At 37.6% G+C, this 20,401-nt stretch overlaps 1 protein-coding gene and 1 pseudogene across 2 annotated transcripts; both read right to left on the bottom strand.

The window, feature by feature from the left end:
- Positions 1–7,646: 7,646 nt before the first annotated feature.
- On the bottom strand, positions 7,647–8,450 carry LOC149822758 (putative CCR4-associated factor 1 homolog 7). The gene has a single exon (XM_089980361.1). The coding sequence runs from the start codon at positions 8,448–8,450 to the stop codon at positions 7,647–7,649; it is 804 nt and encodes a 267-aa protein (XP_089836487.1).
- A 4,804-nt stretch (positions 8,451–13,254) lies between these two features.
- LOC149822757 (switch 2-like) lies at positions 13,255–20,119 on the bottom strand (annotated as a pseudogene). The gene is made up of 7 exons (XR_016425824.1): positions 20,105–20,119; positions 18,945–19,886; positions 18,618–18,861; positions 17,785–17,911; positions 17,439–17,714; positions 17,010–17,338; positions 13,255–13,505 (listed from the first exon to the last, which is right to left on the bottom strand). The product of XR_016425824.1 is annotated as a switch 2-like (transcript).
- Between the last annotated feature and the right edge of the window lie 282 nt (positions 20,120–20,401).

Raw genomic sequence — 20,401 nt, 5'->3', positions numbered from 1 at the left:
GCATAATATCCGGATTAAAAGTCGGATCCACTATAATCTGCCCCGTATTCACCTCAATGACCAAACTTTCCTCCATTTTTACCACAAAATACACCCACCTAAAACAGAGGCCAGGGCAACTGTGAGGGCATTGTAGTCATTTAATAAGGCTATAAACTTGCATTGCATGTTCCAATGTCTTCACCACTTTGGGAGTAAACACTAACTTGAATAAGAAAACTTCCAGATCTGCTCCCAAAGAGAAAATATTCCAACTACATTAAAACTTGTTAGTAATCAAACTTGTTATTAATCAAGATCATGCATTATTATATACAGTCATTTCATACATCTTAACATGTGAAACCGGTGAACCTCATCTCTAATGTATTGTTTCTTTTTTCTTGCCTTGTAAGAATACACTCTTAGGAACTCAACTTCGATCTAACCAACTCGATAGGGTTCGTCAAGCCATGTGTTTTATTAACCCCATGGACTCAGAAAGGTTTGCAAACACCCACTGAATCAACTAACAATCGAGAGATACTTCAGTGATCCAGGGAATCGATTTCTACTCTACAAAGTTATGAATCTATTGACCTAGGTCTTATCAGGTAGTCCTAGTTTTCTATGCCAAGGATGGAGAATCGGATAGACGCCTCGCTCTCCAAATTAATCATTTTTTTTCTCAGTCATGTGTACTGTCTGCTCTCTGTAAGGTAGACACAGGTTTTAAATGGTACTTGGTGTTGATTAATTAAACTCACAAGTCAACTCAAGTGCCTCAGCACCTAGGGCCTCTAGATCGAACCTTCCTCAAGATGCTCTTACAACAACACAAGAAAAATATCAACCCATTGAAACCAAGCCCTCGGTAATATATCCCCATTCTGAGACACCCTTGAGCCAAACTTGCGGTAACATACTTTTCTCGAAAGTATCTTTGAGTCAAACCTCCCTTGAGGTTTAAGAGTGTATGTGTATGTATTACAATTATTCATTACCAGGTATACGTAAACATTACAATGGTTCCACCGAACTCAAGCTCACTCTTGAGTCATGTGCTCGTAGAGTATCTCATGACACATGTCTCATCCCACATATTTTACATATATCTTTCTACACAATGTGTTATGCTCATGCCTTTACACAAACCATTTATGCATCATTCCTGCAATTTATCATCATACATGACTTATCTCATCATGATTTATAGCATCAAGTAACATGGCATTCAACATAATCATCATGCATACGATTATCATGTTGTCATATATCAATTTTATATATTTCATAGATTGTACGTGAATTCATATGTTGACTATATGTATGTGAGCATGATAGGCATCGAATCACATAGGTTCACAAGCATTACTTAAAAACAATATTTAGTAGAAATTGTGTTGTTATTATAAGCTCTGACATGGCTCATAAAGAGCTCTAATAGTCAAATAAAATTTTTTGGGTAATATCTACAAGTGTTTAAAAACCTCTTGTATTTTTACTATAGTAATTCTCGAACTGAAACTGATTTTTCTGTCAATAGATACAGGTGCAGAATTCTACTCCCTAAAGAAGCAGTTATTCAGCACCCTATCTGAAGGCTTTTAATTTTTTCAGCTTTTTTGATAATAGCTTTATATGTTATATTTCAACATAATTCACTTATGCTGCAAAACTTGCCAATATTTTTTAAATTAATCTAGACTGAACCCCTATCAAGGAATTGTACAAGACCTGATTTCCTGTAAGTAACATATTCTCATCAACTTAGGTGAAGTTCTAGTACTTACTGGCAAGAGTTATAATTTTTCCTTATTTTTCATGGGGATGATGAAAATGTCTAACATATATCCAAAAACAAACTGAAAAACTATAAAACAGATTTATTAAATTTTTTGTGGTAGGATATACAAGATCTAGTCCTACACATAGACCAGATTTTCTGGTTCGTATTATAGAAACTATGACCCTCAAATGATGGAACTTATGGCCAAACCCTATTTACTAGACTTTGTGTTTATGTCTACATAACCCCCGTAGAAGGATTTCACCATAATCCAATTTATTTGAGCACTAGAATTTTTTTCACCGACATTATTCAGTTATAAAAATCCCAATAGTATATAACTATTTTCTAAATTTAACAATCTACATGAAAACACACATTTAAACACATCTAACATGGATCTTTATGCATGATACACACCTAATCTATCAAACATGATGTTATAACATGTTAAAGAAATCAATGCATGCTTTCAAATATAATTGAATCCACGATTTTATCAAGATCTAATTCACATCTTTAGAAAAATACCATTTTCATGAAATAACATCAGAATTAATAAAAATCAACTTTATTTCAGATTATTTAAAACCTCTTTCACATCATTTTCAACATTATATACCATTTAATCATGCATACAATTCACTAAACATGCTTAATCAAAACTGATTTACATATAAGATACAAGACTACACGATTTTCCGAAATTGATTTTCGGTAAAACCCCCAAACGAATTTTGTTTTCAAAGAAATAGAAATTTTTGAAATATATCAACATGACGTATGTCATATGCAGACATTTAAAACCTCTCTAATACAAGATCTATGGTTGATCCATCATGGATCACCATTGATCTTGATTTTTTGCATTCTCAACGAACACAAAATTTATTTTCAAGCCTATATGATAGAGGTGCCTATCTTGAATGCAAATTTCAATGGATTAGATATTTTCTCTACTTTAAGAATCCTTCAATTGCAACTCTAATGGATCCTAGAACCTCCTTCAAAAATTGGAGAAGAAGAGAAAGAAAAAAAATGAGAGAGAGAGGGTGAGACGCCCCCTAGGTCCCCCTTTTAATGAAGTTTGGGACTTGCTAAGGCAAGTCCTTGGGCTTGCCTTAGCAACCCATAAGGCTAGGGAAGGAGGGTTGGTCCACCCCCCCCCCCCTTCCTTTCTTCTTTTTTGACTTATAAAATTCAATACTAAAGCTATTTCAAAACTTGCATTTTTGTATATTTTTCTTATTTCTTTCTTTGATTTTTGGAAACTCGTGTCTAACCAGGATGGTGTGGGCACACCTAGGTGGGTATCCCAACCTCCTTGGTAGTTTACTAAATTAATTTTAATTAATTTTATTTATTTGTAAAAAAAAAACAGTATTTCTAATTTACACAATTTTAAGTTTCAAGTTAAATTTGAATTTTATTTTAACTTTCGACAAAATTCAAATTCACTTGAAATTTCATTTTCAATCAATGTACTACATAAATTATAATTCACAAACATATTTAAATGAATAAAATCCATATTTAAGATAATAAATCATCTTTATTTATTTAAATAATTTTCTAAAATTTTGTGGCTATTACATCCTACCATCTTTAAAAAGAATTTTTGCCCGTGAAATTCAATACTAAACTACTCAAACAAGTGAGGGTATTTCTTTTGCATAGCCAACTCGAGTTTCCATGTACATTCCTCTATTTCATGATGTTGCCAACATACTTTGACCAAAGGAATGGTCTTCGACCTCAGTACCTGCGCCTTCTGATTCACGATCTCAACTAGGTGTTCTTCCACAGTCAAGTCCTCTTGTACTTCAACATCCTCATATTAGATCATGTGAGATGGGTCTGGTATATACTTTTTCAGCATGGATACATGAAACACATCATCAATTTGACCATACTGATGTGATAACGCTACTCGGTAAGCTGTTGAACCTATCCTCTCCAGGACTTTGAATAGTCTACATACTTGGGACTGAGCTTCTCTTTCTTACCAAATTGGAACACTCTTAGTAGGATAAACTCGAACAAAGACAAAGTCTCCCACCTCGAATGTGAGTTCTCATCATCGTCAGTCTACATAGCTCTTCTGCTTACTCTAAGCCGCTGGAAATCTGTCTCGTATCTTTCACACCTGATCAGTATAGTGCTCAATCACTACTAGTGACTCAACTAACCTCGCACCAACCTCGTCCTAATAGACAGATGATTGTCATGGTCATCTGTACAATGCTTTATAGGACATCATCCATATACTGGCATGGTAATTGTAGTTATAGACAAACTCTGCCAACACAACATATTGGTCCCACTTGCCTCTCTAGTCCAACACATACACTCTCAACATGTTCTCTAATGTCTGGATTGTTTGCTCTGACTGTCTGTCTGTTGAAGGGTGAAAGGTCATACTAAACTTCAACTTCTTACCCAAGGCTTTCTTTAACTGACCCCAGAATGTGAACCTCGAATCCTTGTCTGATATGATTGATAGTGGCATGCCATGTAGTCCAACTATCTCTTTCACATATAAATCTGCTAGGCTCTCTAAGGTCTGATTGAACCTGATAGAGAGAAAATGGGCTAACTTTGTGAGTCGATTCAGTATCACCCATATGGCATCCTTATCCCTACGAGTCTTGAGTAAGCCCACTACGAATTCCATTGTAATTCCTTTCTATTTTCATTGAGGAATCACAATCTGCGGCATCAATCTGCTAGGTCTTTGGTGCTCTATCTTGACCTACTGGCAAGTCAAGTATCTAAACACGTATTCGGCTACTTCCCTCTTTATACTCATCCACCAATAACTGAAAAGTTAAACAGGTATAGGTAAAGACTTAACTTCTACTACAGGGGTATAAATTAATTAAAGTTGTCTGAATACTTACTTTCTTTGCAGACCTTTGTACATCTTGGTACTACTAGGGTGGATGGTATATTTGATCTTATAAATTTCATTCAGAATCTCCTCTTAAATTTGTGAGTCACTGGGCACCCATAGCCTTTCCCAAACCATATGCTTCTGTCTTCTTCCAAATGAAGGGCTGACTCACCTTTTTGACACGTGTCCAACATTTGTGTGAACTGTAGATCCGCTTTTTGTTTCTCGATTATTTGATGCATCAGTTCAGTCTTCATAGCATATTGGATATATTATTTTTTATCTGATCTATTCAAAAGGATTTCACTCTATAAGATCCTCAGTCAGGCTCAATAACCTAGCTAACATACTGCTTGCTTTTCTGCTTAAGGTGTTTGCCATTGCATTTGCCTTTCCTGGGTGGTATGGAATAGTAAACTCGTAATCCTTTAAGAATTCAAGTCACTTTATTTGATGCATGTTCAACTCTTTCTGCATAAACAAACACTTGAGGCTCTTGTGGTCGGTGAACATCTCAAACTGCTCACCGTACAAATGCCTCCAAATCTTTAGAGCGAACACTACCACCAGCAACTCCATGTTGTGTGTAGGATAGCTATGCTCGTGCACCTTTAATTGACGTGATGCATAAGTTATAACCTTTCCATTCTGCATCAACACACACATCAGACCTGTGCCTAAGGCATCTGTATAAACAACAAACTCACCTTGTCCTGATGACAGGGTCAACACTAGAGCATATGTGAGCTTCTGCATCAACAACTTGAAGCTCTTCTCGTACTTGGCATCCCAAATAAATTTTACTCTCCTGCGAAGAAGCTTGGTCATTGATAGGGCAATACATGAAAAAATCTGATCAAAACATCGATAATAGCCCTTCAATCCAAGAAAATTGCGGATCTCAATGATATTTTTTGGCTGACACCAATTTAACACAACCTCCACCTTAGAGGGATTTGCAGATCCTTCGAGATCACGTCCCCAAAATTGAATATTCTCAAGCTAGAACTCGCACTTACAGAACTTTGCATAAAGTTGTGTTCTCTTAGAATCCCATAATGATCCTCAAGTGTGGTTCGTGCTCATTTACACTCTCAGAATAGATCATGTCTACAAGGTTTGAATGCATGAAAATTCACAAAAATTTTCACCCATTGGTTTAATCACCAAAAAAGTGATATGCACGGTCAAATTCCATTGATATAAATGTCGATCTTCACTAAATGGACAATGTAGATCATGTCTACATGGTTTGAATGATAACATTGGCAAAAAATATGAATTGATTTTAAAAATTAAAAGCTAAAATAAATATAGCTTTAGGTCATAAAAAAACAAATATCATGAAAAACTCATGATACTTTTGTTTATCATGCTATCATCATATTTTGAATTTGAAATGATGACCAAAAGATCGTATGCTTATTTGTGATATTTTAAAAATAACATAAAGCTTAAGTGCTATTGTGGTTGATTTTCCCACTTTAACGTAGCTCTCTATCTCTCTCTCTCTCTCTCTCTCTCACAGGCGAAACAAAAAAGTCTTGAAATGTAAAAAATATAGAAAATGATAGACAGGCCATCAGGAAGCAGGAAAATTACTTGTCATTATCTGACTTTTCGGAAGGTATTTTGATCATCTGGATGCATGTTTAAATTAATAAGTTATTCGATGCACAGAGTTCATTGGTCACTACGGGAATGGAACAAGGCTTTGTTTCGAGTTCCTCTGGTAATAAGAGAAAATCTGCTGTTAGCAGCACTCATATGCTACTTCCTCAACCTGGTACAAGGGCTCTCCATGAGTATCAGTTTCTTCCAGAACAGCCCACAGAAAACTTATCCAAGCTTATAATCGATATGAATCCGAAATATATAAATGGAGCTGAATCCCAATTAGATTGGGTCAGATTTGGGCCTTAATTTTAGACCCAATTCATAATCGATAAGACCCCAACCAGATATATACTGATTCTCAACTTAACGAAAATGAATCAGCCAACACATGTCATAAAATATTAAAAATATCATGTATATTTATCATAACGCTTAAGTGCTATTGTGGTTGATTTTCCCACTTGAACCTTGAAATTGAACTGGCCTACGGTCAATATAGATAATTAGATGAGGGGGTGTCAACTGGTAGGATTTGACACGGAGAACCAGACACAACCCAAACCAAACCCTATAAGATCAGTGTTTGGTGATCAAGAAAGAGGGCTAATTAGGATCCGGGTCAAACTCAAAGAGTTTGATTAATATGTGGAGCCGAGTATGGTTTGTGAAATTTCTTACTAGACCCACGCCCAACACGAAATTTTCAATATAAAAAATATTACTTTACTGGGTCTTGTTTGGGTGATCATGTAATCCGTATAGGACCTACGTATAGTATTTGCTATTGTACATATGGGTTTTAGCAGCACCTGAAATCAGATCCAGATCCAGGATCGGTCCCACCTAGGTCTGAACCATTTGGAACACCTTCCACCAGAAATCAAGTTAAGCTGATCTTGACGTTTATGATGCCAACCATGGAACCCCAAGAAGCAAAGAACAAGCTGATCTTGACGTTTATGATAATCCCACTCTTTGGTCATGTCTTTTTTTTTTTTACTAACTATCGCTGACCAAGATGGAAATTTGCGTATTGTCTAGGTTATTGCAAGAAATGTTAGGAGTGAAATACTGATACGTACCACCACCAAGAAGAAAGAAACCAAACCAAACGAATGCATATGGAGCTCGGTATCGAGATGGCAGTGATCATGAGGTAGCGAAGATGAAGCTTGATGGAGAACAACAAAACACACACACACCAAGAAAAAAGAAAAGACGATAACGGAACTCAGCAACGATCGATCAACAGCAGCAATCTTGCACCACGACCACGAATCTTGAACGACTAAGACCAGCAAGAAACTAAAACCTTTCAAGAAAACTCTCTCTCTCTCTCTCTCTCTCTCTCTCTCTCTCTCTCCAGACTCAATCCATCCCGTAGATCACACTGGCATTGGTATGATTCTCCGAAACGCCGTTGGAAAAGGATTGGCCCCTCAATGCCAAGAACGTCTGCAAAGTCATAAGGCTGCCGCGACCACCCTGGTTGATGGTGACCCTCGACTCCTGCACTCCCACCCCGAGCAAGCTGGCGACATCATCAAGAGTCGCCGAGTAGCCGCGGGAGACCATCAGGTTCCACACGTCATAAAACCTTGGGAAGAAGAATCTCACCCACCTCAGGAACCCTTGCCGCGTATTACACACTCTCCCCCAGACGATCTTCAGGATCGAGGAGAAGCCCAAGACCACCCCTAACCCCAACCACGTGATGCCGTCATTCACGAACAAGTCCGAAGACCTGAACTCGGAGGCGAGGATGTTCAGGTCGATACCATTCTGCAGGTTAAAGTCGATGTTGAAGCCAAAACTCGTCAGATACTGTCGGAAGTCAGCGTTAATCTCGTTTGGGGAGTTGGCGACCTTGACGTGAAACTCCCAGACGAACTTATCGCCGGTGTGGGGGTGGGTGGGGAGGTTGCCGTTCTCGTCGGAGAAGGTGAGGCCGATCTCCAAGAGGCGGAGTCGGCCGGTGTTGATGTCTTCGGCGAATTGGGCGTAGATGGTGTCCAGTGTGTTTTCGCCCTCGGGCTGCTGTAAGAGGCCGGCTTGGGCGACGATGGGGCGCATGGTGACGTAAGGGTAGTTGTTGATTATGTGATCTCGGATGTACTCCATCTCTCGGTGGACGTCGATAGCCCAAACGTGCCTGACTGTGGTTTGTTCCATGGCGTACGTAAATCCCAAGAAAATGAAAGAAGGAAGAGGCCAAGATCGAAAACGTGAAATGCCAAGATAATGAAAGGAAGAGATCAAGAAGGTAGGAAAAGGAATCAATCTCTGTGGATATATAGGTTCGTTTTGGATGGTAACGGTGGTAGTAGTAGTTGGCTTCTTTCTTGATTATAAAGTTATACTCTATATATATATATATAGAGAGAGAGAGAGAGAGAGTTGTGAATACATAGTGTCAAGTTCGTACACTAGCACGAGGTTAGATCAGGTGATATAACTAAGCACAAATCTCTTGTGTTTTGTTATGGGTACGAGTACAGGTATATATATATATGTATGGTGACGAGTAGGGGTGTCAACCGATCGAGTTTACCTGGACCCGATCCATACCAAACTCTATAGGGTCTGAATATGGTGATAAATAAGAAGACCCAAGTCCGGACCAGAAGGTCTGATTAATACATGGACCCATTATAGATTGTGAAAGTTTATATCATACCCTGGCCCAATCGAAGTTCCGATTAAGACCTGCAATTTTTCAATGTAAAATTGATAAAAAATATATATATTATTTTACTCAATATGGTCCTAGTTTTTATCGGGTTGGGGTATGGTTTTTCATATAGAAGACTCGATTAGATTAGACTTAGGTCCGAACCCGATACCATACCCGAAAATCTGGTCCAAATCTCATTCCACTTGAGTCCGAACCAAGCCTGACCCGTTGACACCCCTAATGAAGAGAGTATCATGGGACAATTCTGTTGTCAAACCAAGTTGGACGCGACAGATGCATCCTAGTGCATTTCTTTTGCCTTTTAGACCATGTCCATCGCTGAATGTCCAAAAGGCGGAAAAAAATGTGCGCCGCTAATCCATGTTGAGTCCGACTTAGTTTGGAGTATGGGTTGAATAAAGATCCAAACCCATATGAATTTAAAATATATCACATGGGTTTGAGTTTGGATTACAACTGAATTCAAACCCAACCCAACTTATATTTTTTATATAAAAAGAGGAGTGCTTCTGGTAGCGTGTATTAGTCTGGTACTCGTAGTAACTGTGTACTGAAAATCAGTTGGAATCGAATGTGTACGCATTCACTGTGCCAGAGCGTTCGAGATGTGAATCGGTAACGGAGTGTTTGAGTCTCTTTCATAGGAAAGGGGGATTATCTCCAGTGGCAGTGAGGGTGGGCATGTGCCAACCCTGACCTACGCCCCTCCTATCACAAGGGGCGGTCAGTCCCTACCTGACCTGAGATCTCCTCTCGTTCCCCAATCCCCTCCACCCCTCTCGGGCTCTCCAGCGATTTTGCCCTAGTTGCAGCCAAAATCTCTCTCTCTCTCTCTCTCTCTCTCTCTCTCTCTCTCTCTCTCTCTCCATGCCCACATCAAGGTGCTCTCTCGCTCTCTCTATTAGAGTTTAGGGTTGAGATTTTTAGTTTTTTTTATTACTCAGATTTTAGTTTTTTTATATTTTAATGGATTTCCAGTATGAATGCATACTTGATATTAGGGTTAGGGATTCTTTTGGGTATGCTTAGATTTTATGGTTGTGATTTTTTTACTTATTTTGCAATTTATTGAGTAAATGTTTGATAAATATGATTTTGAATGCAGGGTAAATCCATTTTTTTTTTGTATGCTTTAGATTTTAGCGATTTTATATTTTAATCACTATTTTTACAATTTATTGAGTGAATGATTCTAAATCCAATTTTTTTCAGGTATATTTTAGATTTTAAATTTTTTATATTATAATCTCTATTTTTGTAATTTATTGAGTTAATGATGCTACATCCATTTTTTTTAAGTGTACTTTATATTTACAGAGTTTTGTATTTAATCTCTATTTATTTAATTTATTGAGTAAATGATGCTAAATCCAAATTTTTTCAGATATACTTTAGATTTATGGAGTTTTATATTTTAATCTCTATTTCTGCAATTTATTAAGTGAATGATGCTAAATCTAATTTTTTCGTATATGCTTTAGTTTTTAGGAATTTTATATTTTAATCTTTACTTTTGCAATTTATTGAATAAATGATAATAAATTTATTATGATTTTTTTATTATTTAGATTTTAAATCTAATTTTTTTTTACGATTTAGATTTTAAGGGGTTTTATATTTTAATCTTTATTTTTATAATTTATTGAGTGAATAATGATAATTTTGATTTTTTTTAATATGTTTTAGATTTTAGGTATTTTATAGTTTTAATCTTTATTTTTGTAATTTATTGAGTGAATGATGCCAAATCTGATTTTTTTGGATATGCTTTAAATGTTAAAGGTTTTATATTTTAATCTCTAATTTTGCAATTTATCAGTGAATGATACTAAATCCGATTTTTTTTTTTTTGCTTTAGATTTTAAGAATTTTATATTTTAATCCTTATTTTTGCAATTTATTGAGTGAATGATGTTAAATCTGATTTTTTTTGTATCCTTTATATTTTAGATATTTTTTATTTTAATACCTAGTTTTGCAATTTATTGAGTAAATGATGCTAAATTTGATTTTTTTGGAGTATATTTTGAATTTTAGGGATTTTATATTTTAATAAATATTTTTGCAATTTATAGAATGAACTATGCTATATACTATTTTTTTATATGCTTTATATTTTAAGAGTTTTGTATTTTAATCTCTATTTTTATAATTTGTTAAATGAATAATGCTAAATCCATTTTTTTTAATATATTTTAGATTTTAAAAGTTTTATATTTTAATCTCTAATTTTGCAATTTATTATGTGAATGAAGTTAAATCCGAATCTTTTTTATTATATTTTGAATTTTAGAGATTTTGTATTTCAATCTTTATTTTTATAATTTATTAAGTGAATGATGATAAATCCCATTTTTTTATGCTTTAGATTAAAAAAAATATTTTAATCTCTATTTTCGCAATTATTGAGTGAATGATGCTTAATCCAAATTTTTTTTGGTACATTTTAGATTTTAAAGATTTCTTATTGTGATCTCTCTTTTTTGCAATTTATTGAGTCAACGCATGTTATCCAACTCATATTGTATATTTGTAAAAGTTGTTAGCAAAAATGAATCAAAAGTTCAACCCATGGACGGTAATGTTTTACCAAAATCTCGACCATTTGTGGCCTACCCTGGCTTAAATTCCTCGCTCTGCCACTCATACTCTCCCAAACACATGACTAAAACACTCATGGGAGAGAGAGAGAGAGAGAGAGAGAGAGAGAGAGAGAGAGAGAGAGAATGTGTGTATTACCACGAGATGAGACCAGGTGTTATTGAAAATTGCAATTGACGGTGATTTTAAATATCCACCGCATGATACAGAGCGGTTCCAAAAAACACATTGGCCTGAGTCTCCGAAATGCCGTTGGGAAAGTATTGGGGCTTCAGCGCCAAGAACATCTGCAACATCATAAGGCTGCCGCGCCCAGTTAGCATGGTTGAAACTGGTTGTCTCCTCTAATCACACCCCGAGCAAGCTAGAGACCTCACCGATTGTCCCTGAGAAGCCGCAGGACCCCATCAGGCGCCACACATAGTAGAACCTCAAGAAGTAGAGCCTCACAAACCTCAGGAAACCTTGCCTCGGGTCCTACACGTGGCGCCGAACGGCCTTTAGGATCAAGCCGAAGCCCAAGGCCACCTTGAACCCCAACCACGTGATGACTTCATTATAGAACAAGAGCAAGTTCTACAACTGGGTGCCGAGGATGTGCACGACGATGTCGTTTTTAATGTTAAATTCGATGATGATCATTATTCGTCATATACTGCCGGAAGTGAAGGTATATCTCGTTCTAGGCAACGAGATCAACCTTCACTTCCGGCAGTATCTCACGAGAAATGATCAACATCGAATTTAGCATTAAGAACGACATCGTCATGCACATCCTCAGCACCCAGTTGTGAAACTTGCGCTTGTTATGTACCTTGACATGAAACTCCCAGATGAACTTATCGACGGTGTTGGGGTGGGTGGGGAGGTTCCCGTGCTCGTCAAAGAAGGTGAAGCCCAGCTGCAAGAGGCAAAGTAGGCCGGTGTTGTGGTTGTGTGCGTAGATGGTGTCCGGGGTGATTTCACGCATGGGCCGATGCTAGCTCTTTCTTGATTGCTCTTTTTGTCTCTTGTAATCAAGATGCAAACTCTTTCTATCGAACAGCGATGCAGAGAGTAACCATTTACTGAGCTCAAGCTCCAGCAACCATTTCAAGAAGATTCGCTGTGATTTCTGCCCTCTCCAGCAAGCTGATCCTTTCAACGCCATTGCCGTCCCTCCTCTCCCCGTTCATCGACCTCCGCCCGAACATGAGCCCCAGAATTCGTGACCGTTTCAAGTTGGTCCTCACAACTATCTTCCCTTGGTTCTCATTGATTGTTGTCCTCACAGGATTCGTGGATTCTTAATCCAGTTTGGGTCCACGACGAGTCACCACCACCACCCTTCTTCCTCCGCTTCCCATGTGTCCTCGCCAGAGGATGGCGCGCTCGGTGCCCCCATCATCATTGTCGTGATCAACCACCATGAGGAAATAGGACTCACCCTTGTGATCGAGGGACATGTGGAACCCGGCCTCGGCGCCATTGACGCAGATAGTGACCAGCTTCTCCCGTCGCTTCAGCACCCCCTGAAACTTGCCGAACTTCACTTACCAAGGCGTCGATTTGAAGGGATTTGAAGGTTCCGTCCTGCCGCCACCAAAGGGATGGAATGGCCCAGCCACTGTGTAGACTCCCTTCGATATGTAGCTTCCCAACCACTCCACGGCGTTCATCTTCTCGATCGCCCGGGCAACGGAAAACCCGCAATTCTGCTACCCCAATCAGAATTCTACTTCATACCCATAAATCGTGCAATCCGACTATATTCTGCCTTCTTTTCCTCGGTGTTTCTCCTCTCATGCCACAGGTGAACTGCCATCTGCTTTTCATTTCTTTGGATTGGTATTCCATGGTTTGATCTTGTCAGTAGAACAACCATCAGCTTCTTTTGATTGGTGGTAATCATTTATGTTAACAATATCTTCATTTCTGTGTATACATAATCCCTGCAATTTAAGGCAGTATGGTGAGTATTGATGCTGACAGTATTTAGCATAAATCGTGATTGCTTAATACTTTAAATTTACTAAAGCATTCGTATAGTAAGAATAAAATTATCATGCACGGATAACAGTTTGGCAACCGTCACCCATCTTCTATTCTAACAACGTAGTTATGAAAAAATAATATGCAACGTACAGTTACTAATTCCAGCACAAGGATCGCAGAAGTCTTGCACATTTTTAGTTGGCTAACATTAAGATTCAAAAGCAAACTACTAATATTATATCATTTATGTTTCACGAGCTTCCTATGTTTCACTGTGAAGTGTGCTAATCGCCACAGTGGAATATATACCTACTTGTTAGTTGAATACTTCTGGTTTTACAGTTGATTCAGCATCACTGTAGGATGTGCAGATATCACACTGGAATGAATGACATCTTTTCAAACTTCAGGCTATGGTGCATGATCATAAAATCCCAAACAACAGAAATATCCAATTAACACAACAAAACTGTAGACGTTCAACTACTTAAACTGCCTCCGTTTAGTTAGCCCTCAGGCATACTTATATGTTGTGACTCTCTTATGCAGTTTTTATACAAAATTACATACAGCTGCAGAAAATACAGTATATCCTCATTAATTAGCAGAATCTTTCAACTTCATCATATCATAACTTGACAATTTCAAACATGCACAATAAAAAAAAGGTTGCTTTCATGAGCATCAAATGGAAAAATGATGAGGCAAAAAGATGCAAAAGATTATTTTCAGATAACTATGGTGGTGTTTAGATGTAATCAATTTCTATTTATATCTTTTCATGTTTATTTGAAAAGAAAATTATTGTTTGGATTAGCCTTTTTCATGTTTGCTTTGTTTGGATGAACTTAGGTCCTTGTAGTTCAAACACATATCAGATTACAACAACAACAACAAATACGCCTTCATCCCAAAACAATTGGGGTCGGCGATATGAACCAAAAAAGAAAATCATTTTGGGTCTTCCACATGAATCCTTCTCCTCCAATCTTTTCTAACCAATGCCATGTCCTCAGTGAGGTTCAAAGCATTCATATCCTTTCCTATCACCTCCATCCATGTCGTCCTAGGCCTACCCCGACCTCTTTTAACTAATATATTTTCCCATTTCTCCATCCTTCTAACTGGAGCATCATTAGGCCTTCGCCGAATATGTCCAAACCACCGTAAACGATTCTCTCTCATCTTATTTTCAATGGGTGCAACGCCTACCTTCTTACGTATCTCCTCGTTCTGAATATTATCTTTTATTGTATTTCAAGACATCCATCTCAGCATACGCATCTCAACTACACTCATTTTTTTAATATGATGTCTCTTGGCAGCCCAACATTCCGTATCATATAGTAGAGCGGGCCTAATAGTCGTCCTATAAAACTTTTCCTTCAACCGCAATGGCATTCTACGATCGCACAACACTCCAGTTGCACTTTTCCATTTCATCCACCCAACATTTATCCTATGATTTACATCTCTATCAATTTCTCCATACTTTTGAATGATGGATCCCAAATATTTGAAACAATCATCCACCGGTATTTCTTGCTCACCAAGCTTCACTACACTCTCATCACTACTTCATTGCTTACTAAACCGACATTCCATGTATTTTGTCTTACTCTTACTCAACTTAAAACCTCTTGCTTCCAATGTTTGTCTCCATAATTCTACCTTAGCATTAACCTCAGCTCTAGACTCATCAATCAAAACAATATCATCAGCAAACAACATACACCACGGCACATTTTCTTGAATTGATCTCGTAAGCTCATCCATCACTATAGCAAATAGGAAAGGGCTTAAAGCAGATTAATGGTGAAAATTTTGGATCCAATAAACACATCTGATCCAATTAGATCTAACCTGGATACAATCCATATAAATATCATCCAGTTCTTCAAGCTGAAAACTAAATGACAACACTCATTTGGACTACATGAATTTGTTTGCATAAATGTACTCTTCAGACATTTCTAAGATTTTTTTTAATGCCTCAACATTTCATCTATCCAGCTTTGTGATACTAGAGTATATCTCCACTAGCGAAAACTAGCAAGGTTGATGTTGTCCAACACAGTTGACAAACCCTAGTTGGGATTTGTCGCCTCACCATAACCAAAGACCAATCAGTGCCATAGAAACAAGTTTTGATGATGTGTGATGTCTGTTGCATCATCTCTCTAATTTATAGGACAAAAAATGCAGAATTTTGAAGGTGAAAATCGATATTTGTATGTGTTTCTGCATCCAAGTAAGTGATGAGATTTAGAAAATTTTTAGGAAAAGCAAAGAAGCAATTCTCTCTGTCTCTCTCTCGTATAAGATGAAAGGTGTCTGCTGTGGATCAAGTTATGCCCCATCCATAACTGTGCCTAACATTTGCCAACCTTGAATCTGATCTGCTAGCTATCAAACCCATGAACATTGAATTGGGTTTAGGCTGATTCAGGTTTACCGCTTAAACCAACAGCAAACCTTACGTGTTTGTACCATTATTGTATGCAGGCTGCCTTGGAGAGAGAGGGAGAGATCTTTCACTTCACAAATCTGACAGGTATATCCTAAATTTGAGGCCGATAACAAAATCCAGCCAGGCTAGTTAATAAATGTTTGTTGTAGGAGGCAGTACTGATTATATGTGTATGCCTTTTGTATTCACACATATTATACATGTTATAGTTTGTTGCTAAAGGTTTCCTTTTTTCATTGGAGTAGTCTAACTGAATGAGCTAGAACAGAACAGGCACGAGATTGTCAGAATGAAAAGAATGGGTCGATGATGAGCCATATTCTCAATCCCTTTATCACTTCTCTCATCTTTCATTTTAGCTTTTCCGTTTTTCTCTACTCATTTAATCCATCACCATGTAAATCATCTTAGGCTACAACTAAGCTGACATGATGCATCTTCCAGAGATCCTATGATTATGAAGGTACAAGGGATAAAGTGTTCACATGGAAGACGCATCTATATATGGTCCTCAAGAAACAAGCTTTGTTTGACTAAACACTTAAGCGAAGGACACAAGAGAAGATTCCTGAATAAAGGACACCTCAGCATCTACAATTGTCATGTTAATAGCGAAATACTGGCCAAAAATAGTGTCATGAATATTTCTGGCAAACAATCAAAGGGGACAGTTAGAACGCAATGATACAACGCATGAAATGCAAAATTCATGCTGAGCTTGGGTACCCTCATCATCTATCCATATGGTGATAGATCTAATGTGGGTGTTAAACATACATACATACATATATATAGCCCTGTTATTAGTACAACGTCCAAGATTGTTCAATAGCTTATAAAAAATATAGCCACATGCATCCCATATCAAGTTTTAGTTCAAGCCCACATTGGAAACCTACCACAATGTAATTTGTGTTAAATTTGCGATGAACAAAGACGTTTATGCAAGCTGTACGCAGTAAAAGATAATGTGGAAAGCCAGCATCCTTACCTGTTCCATCAAGTACTTTAAACAGCTGCGCAGTTTCTTTTTCATAATTCCTGGGCATGACTGTTGAAATTTTCATCCCAAGAAAAAACAGTTGCATCCACCTGTGCTTGTAAAGAACCATGTATAGGTTGTGGACTAGTCTCCACGTTTTCACGTATAGCATGTGCTTTACAATCTGGCATTGCTCCTCCGAGGCCATTGGAAGGACTAACAGGTTCTCTCACAGTTTTCTCATGCATTCTGACTATCTCACTGGTAAATAATTTGTCTGAAAGATCAAGAAACAGATTACATACCCCGAACAGCTCACCTCAAAACTCCTTACAGTCCTGCCAGTTCAATATGGAGTTTTAATTTGTAAAACCTGAATTTGGAAACAGGATGCAAATCAACAGCAAAACACTGAAAACACAAGAATAGAAACTTTACTTGGACACCGTCAAAGTAACGCTCTTCCATCTTTCCTGAAACAGCAATATTGGAAAGCTGCTGTTTGTATATCTGACGGGTATAAACAAGCTCTTCAAGAGAACCAGCTGCAAGAAGGCAGAAGACTATAACATGGCTTCTCTGGCAATAGTGGAATGACCTATCTTGAGCCTGCAAGTCTTGTGCAGGGTTCCAGTTGGGATCAAAAACTACCACTCGGTTTGCACTGACAAGATTGAGCCCAAGCCCACCAGCTCAAGTTGATATAAGAAATACCTTGAAGAAAACAGACACCATGAGACTAGGGTTGCATAAATTATGCAATTTAATTGCTGTTGAACATTACCTGCTTGCTAGGACTTGAATTGAATTCATCAACAAGTGGCTGACAAGAGTTCGTTGGAGTGGAACCATCAAGTCTGGAGAAACAATAGCCTTTGCGTATGACAAATTTCTCCAGTATGTCAAGCATTCTGCAAGTAAAAAACATTATGGGCAGATCATTCCATGCCAGAGCTCACCTTAAAGCTGTTCATCAACAGTCATAAACAGCATGATATAATGCTTGAGCTGTACAATAAACTTTTTTTCTTTTTCATTTGAGGGTGAAGCACATTTACCTCCAGTCATTCAGAGGCATGAAGGTTTATTCAGCAATTAGATTTTTTTTTTGGTGAGCTGTGAAAGGAAAAATATAAAAGGTAAAAGTTGCTAAATTCATAAGGAATTACCCACTGTGAAATAAAAGATCAAAGTTTGTCATTTGTGGAGGATGAGCAGTTGAGCACACTTGATGGTCACTATACACTCGATAATTTCTAGTTGAGTTCATTTGGAGGCAGAAATATTGGACAGGTTTGCATGGTTGCACCTCTTCAAGTTGAAAGGCATCCTTGAAAGAGCTTAGCAGCAGTCGCCGCTAGTGCCACAGGACCATGCTTGAGCATACATAGTAAAGTAGAAACCACAACAGCAAAAGACTAGTTCTAAGAGGGAAAGTACACAGAATTTTTTAGCATGAGAGCATATATTACATGCATGCTACATAAGAGCCAAAATTCATAAAAACTATTTCTCGAATAAAAGATCTATTAGATTAAACTGATGAGGCATTATTTCAATTATGAGACCCGATATCAGGATAGAGGAAAGCAGTTTATTCTAGATATAGAAGATCACCTCACAGAATAGCTGAATAGAAGAATTTTATCCCCTTCCGAGACCCACATGGCCTACTTTCCAGTGCTTTCATCTTACCACAATGTTCTACATCACTCAAGCCCATAAAACTTTCACTTTGAGTATTTCCACCAACTAAACCAACATCATTCCCAAAAACAGCAGCAGCCAAGTCTGCATCTTTCCTTTGCTTCTCTACTTCATCTTTTGGATTAGGTTTAATCAGCTCTAAGTGATTGCTTATCTGATAAATAAAATCCAGCTCCACATTATTTTAAGGCCAAGGAAATGGAAAGGAGTAAAACTGTAAAAGGAAATTTGGCCCACCTGCTGAAGTTTGATGAGGCAGGGAAGTACAAGATAGAAGGGGCATGAATCACAACCATCAGGACTATTGCGATGAAGATAAGACCAAATGATCCCATTGGGAACAGTCCTATGGCAGCATTCAACCCGTGTCAGAGGGCTTCCACAACTGCATGGAAAGTCCTTCTGTATAAAGGCCTGAACATCGGGCTGATCCAGCATCCTTCTGTACACACGCTTTTGCACTCCACTCATGGCACAGAAAACAACATTGTCTTCCTTTCCCATCATGAGATGTCCCATTGTCTCCTGCTTGGTCCTTCGTAAGAGGTACTTACGCAGAACAGTGACCAAGTGATGTCTACGCTCATCAGCAATACGCACAAACCTTTCAGGTGCACTTAACCTTTGACCATGCTTCAGTGGTTCATCATAAAATTCACAAAAATGTTCATGGTTCCCCAGAGACACAGGAGCAACCCAGTCAAACAGGTTAAACAATTCCATAATTTTATTCTGCATTATAGTTGCTGCCAGTCGAAAGCGCTTGCGAGTTTTGATTCCTAAAAAAGCTCTATAAAGTTGTGATGTTTCGTTTTTTAATCGATGAGCCTCATCCATAATCACAATGTCCCAGTTAAAGTTGCACAAAACCTTATCTTGAATCATGAATGTGTCAAAACTGGTTAGAAGTATTTCAATGCCTCTTGCTGTAAGTTTTTCAAGAATGAGGTCACGATTTATGCCATGATAAACAGCGACATTGAAGTTTCCCCAATTACAGAGCTCATGTTCCCAATTATGAATAACAGAGGTAGGACAAATAATCAACGTTAAACCCTTGTTTTCTGATTTAAGCAAACTTTGTTCTCCATGATCTGGATCCTTTCCAAGAACAGCAGCCAGGAGTGCAATTGTTTGAATGGTCTTACCAAGTCCCCTGCCAAATATCAATGTCAATGTCTAAAAACAGATAGAAAAGAAAGTGCTATAATTAGTGACAGAAGCTAATCAGGATGATAGATAAGTTGTAGGTTCAATAAATACCAAAATGTCCACACATAGTACAAAATAAGTAGAAAAGGCATAATTCATAATTGCAATCACAATTAAATAAAAAAATAGTGTGTCTATATTTCATAAAAACCAAAAGTTCATATGCATTCTGCATCGATCATTACCTCCACAGAAGACATTTGAACTAGATTTCACCATTCAAAGCATTGTTCAGAAACTACATGAAATAATTCAAAGATATACTATATAGTTTTAGAAATCCTGGAACATGCAGAAAATAGACAGCCAAATGTAGAACATGGAGAAAAAAATGCATCTTTAAATGCAGATCAAAATTGAAGCCTAACAAACTGAATCAATGAATCCAGGAACAAGAAGTTACTCACAAAACCAGTCCAAAGAATGCTAGTCCAACAAACCAGAGACAATGTACAAGCAAACTAGAACATTTTGATGAAAAG

This window comes from Nuphar pumila, chromosome 11 (assembly GCF_984573655.1).
Source record: "Nuphar pumila chromosome 11, dmNupPumi1.hap1.1, whole genome shotgun sequence".
NCBI lineage: Eukaryota > Viridiplantae > Streptophyta > Magnoliopsida > Nymphaeales > Nymphaeaceae > Nuphar > Nuphar pumila.
The sequence above is the reverse complement of the archived record's forward strand: the minus strand, read 5'-3'. Positions and strand labels throughout refer to the sequence as shown.

Bases quoted from the DNA above. Each gene is read 5' to 3' on its own strand.
- LOC149822758 (XM_089980361.1), bottom strand. From the start codon at position 8,450: ATGGAACAAACCACAGTCAGGCACGTTTGGGCTATCGACGTCCACCGA.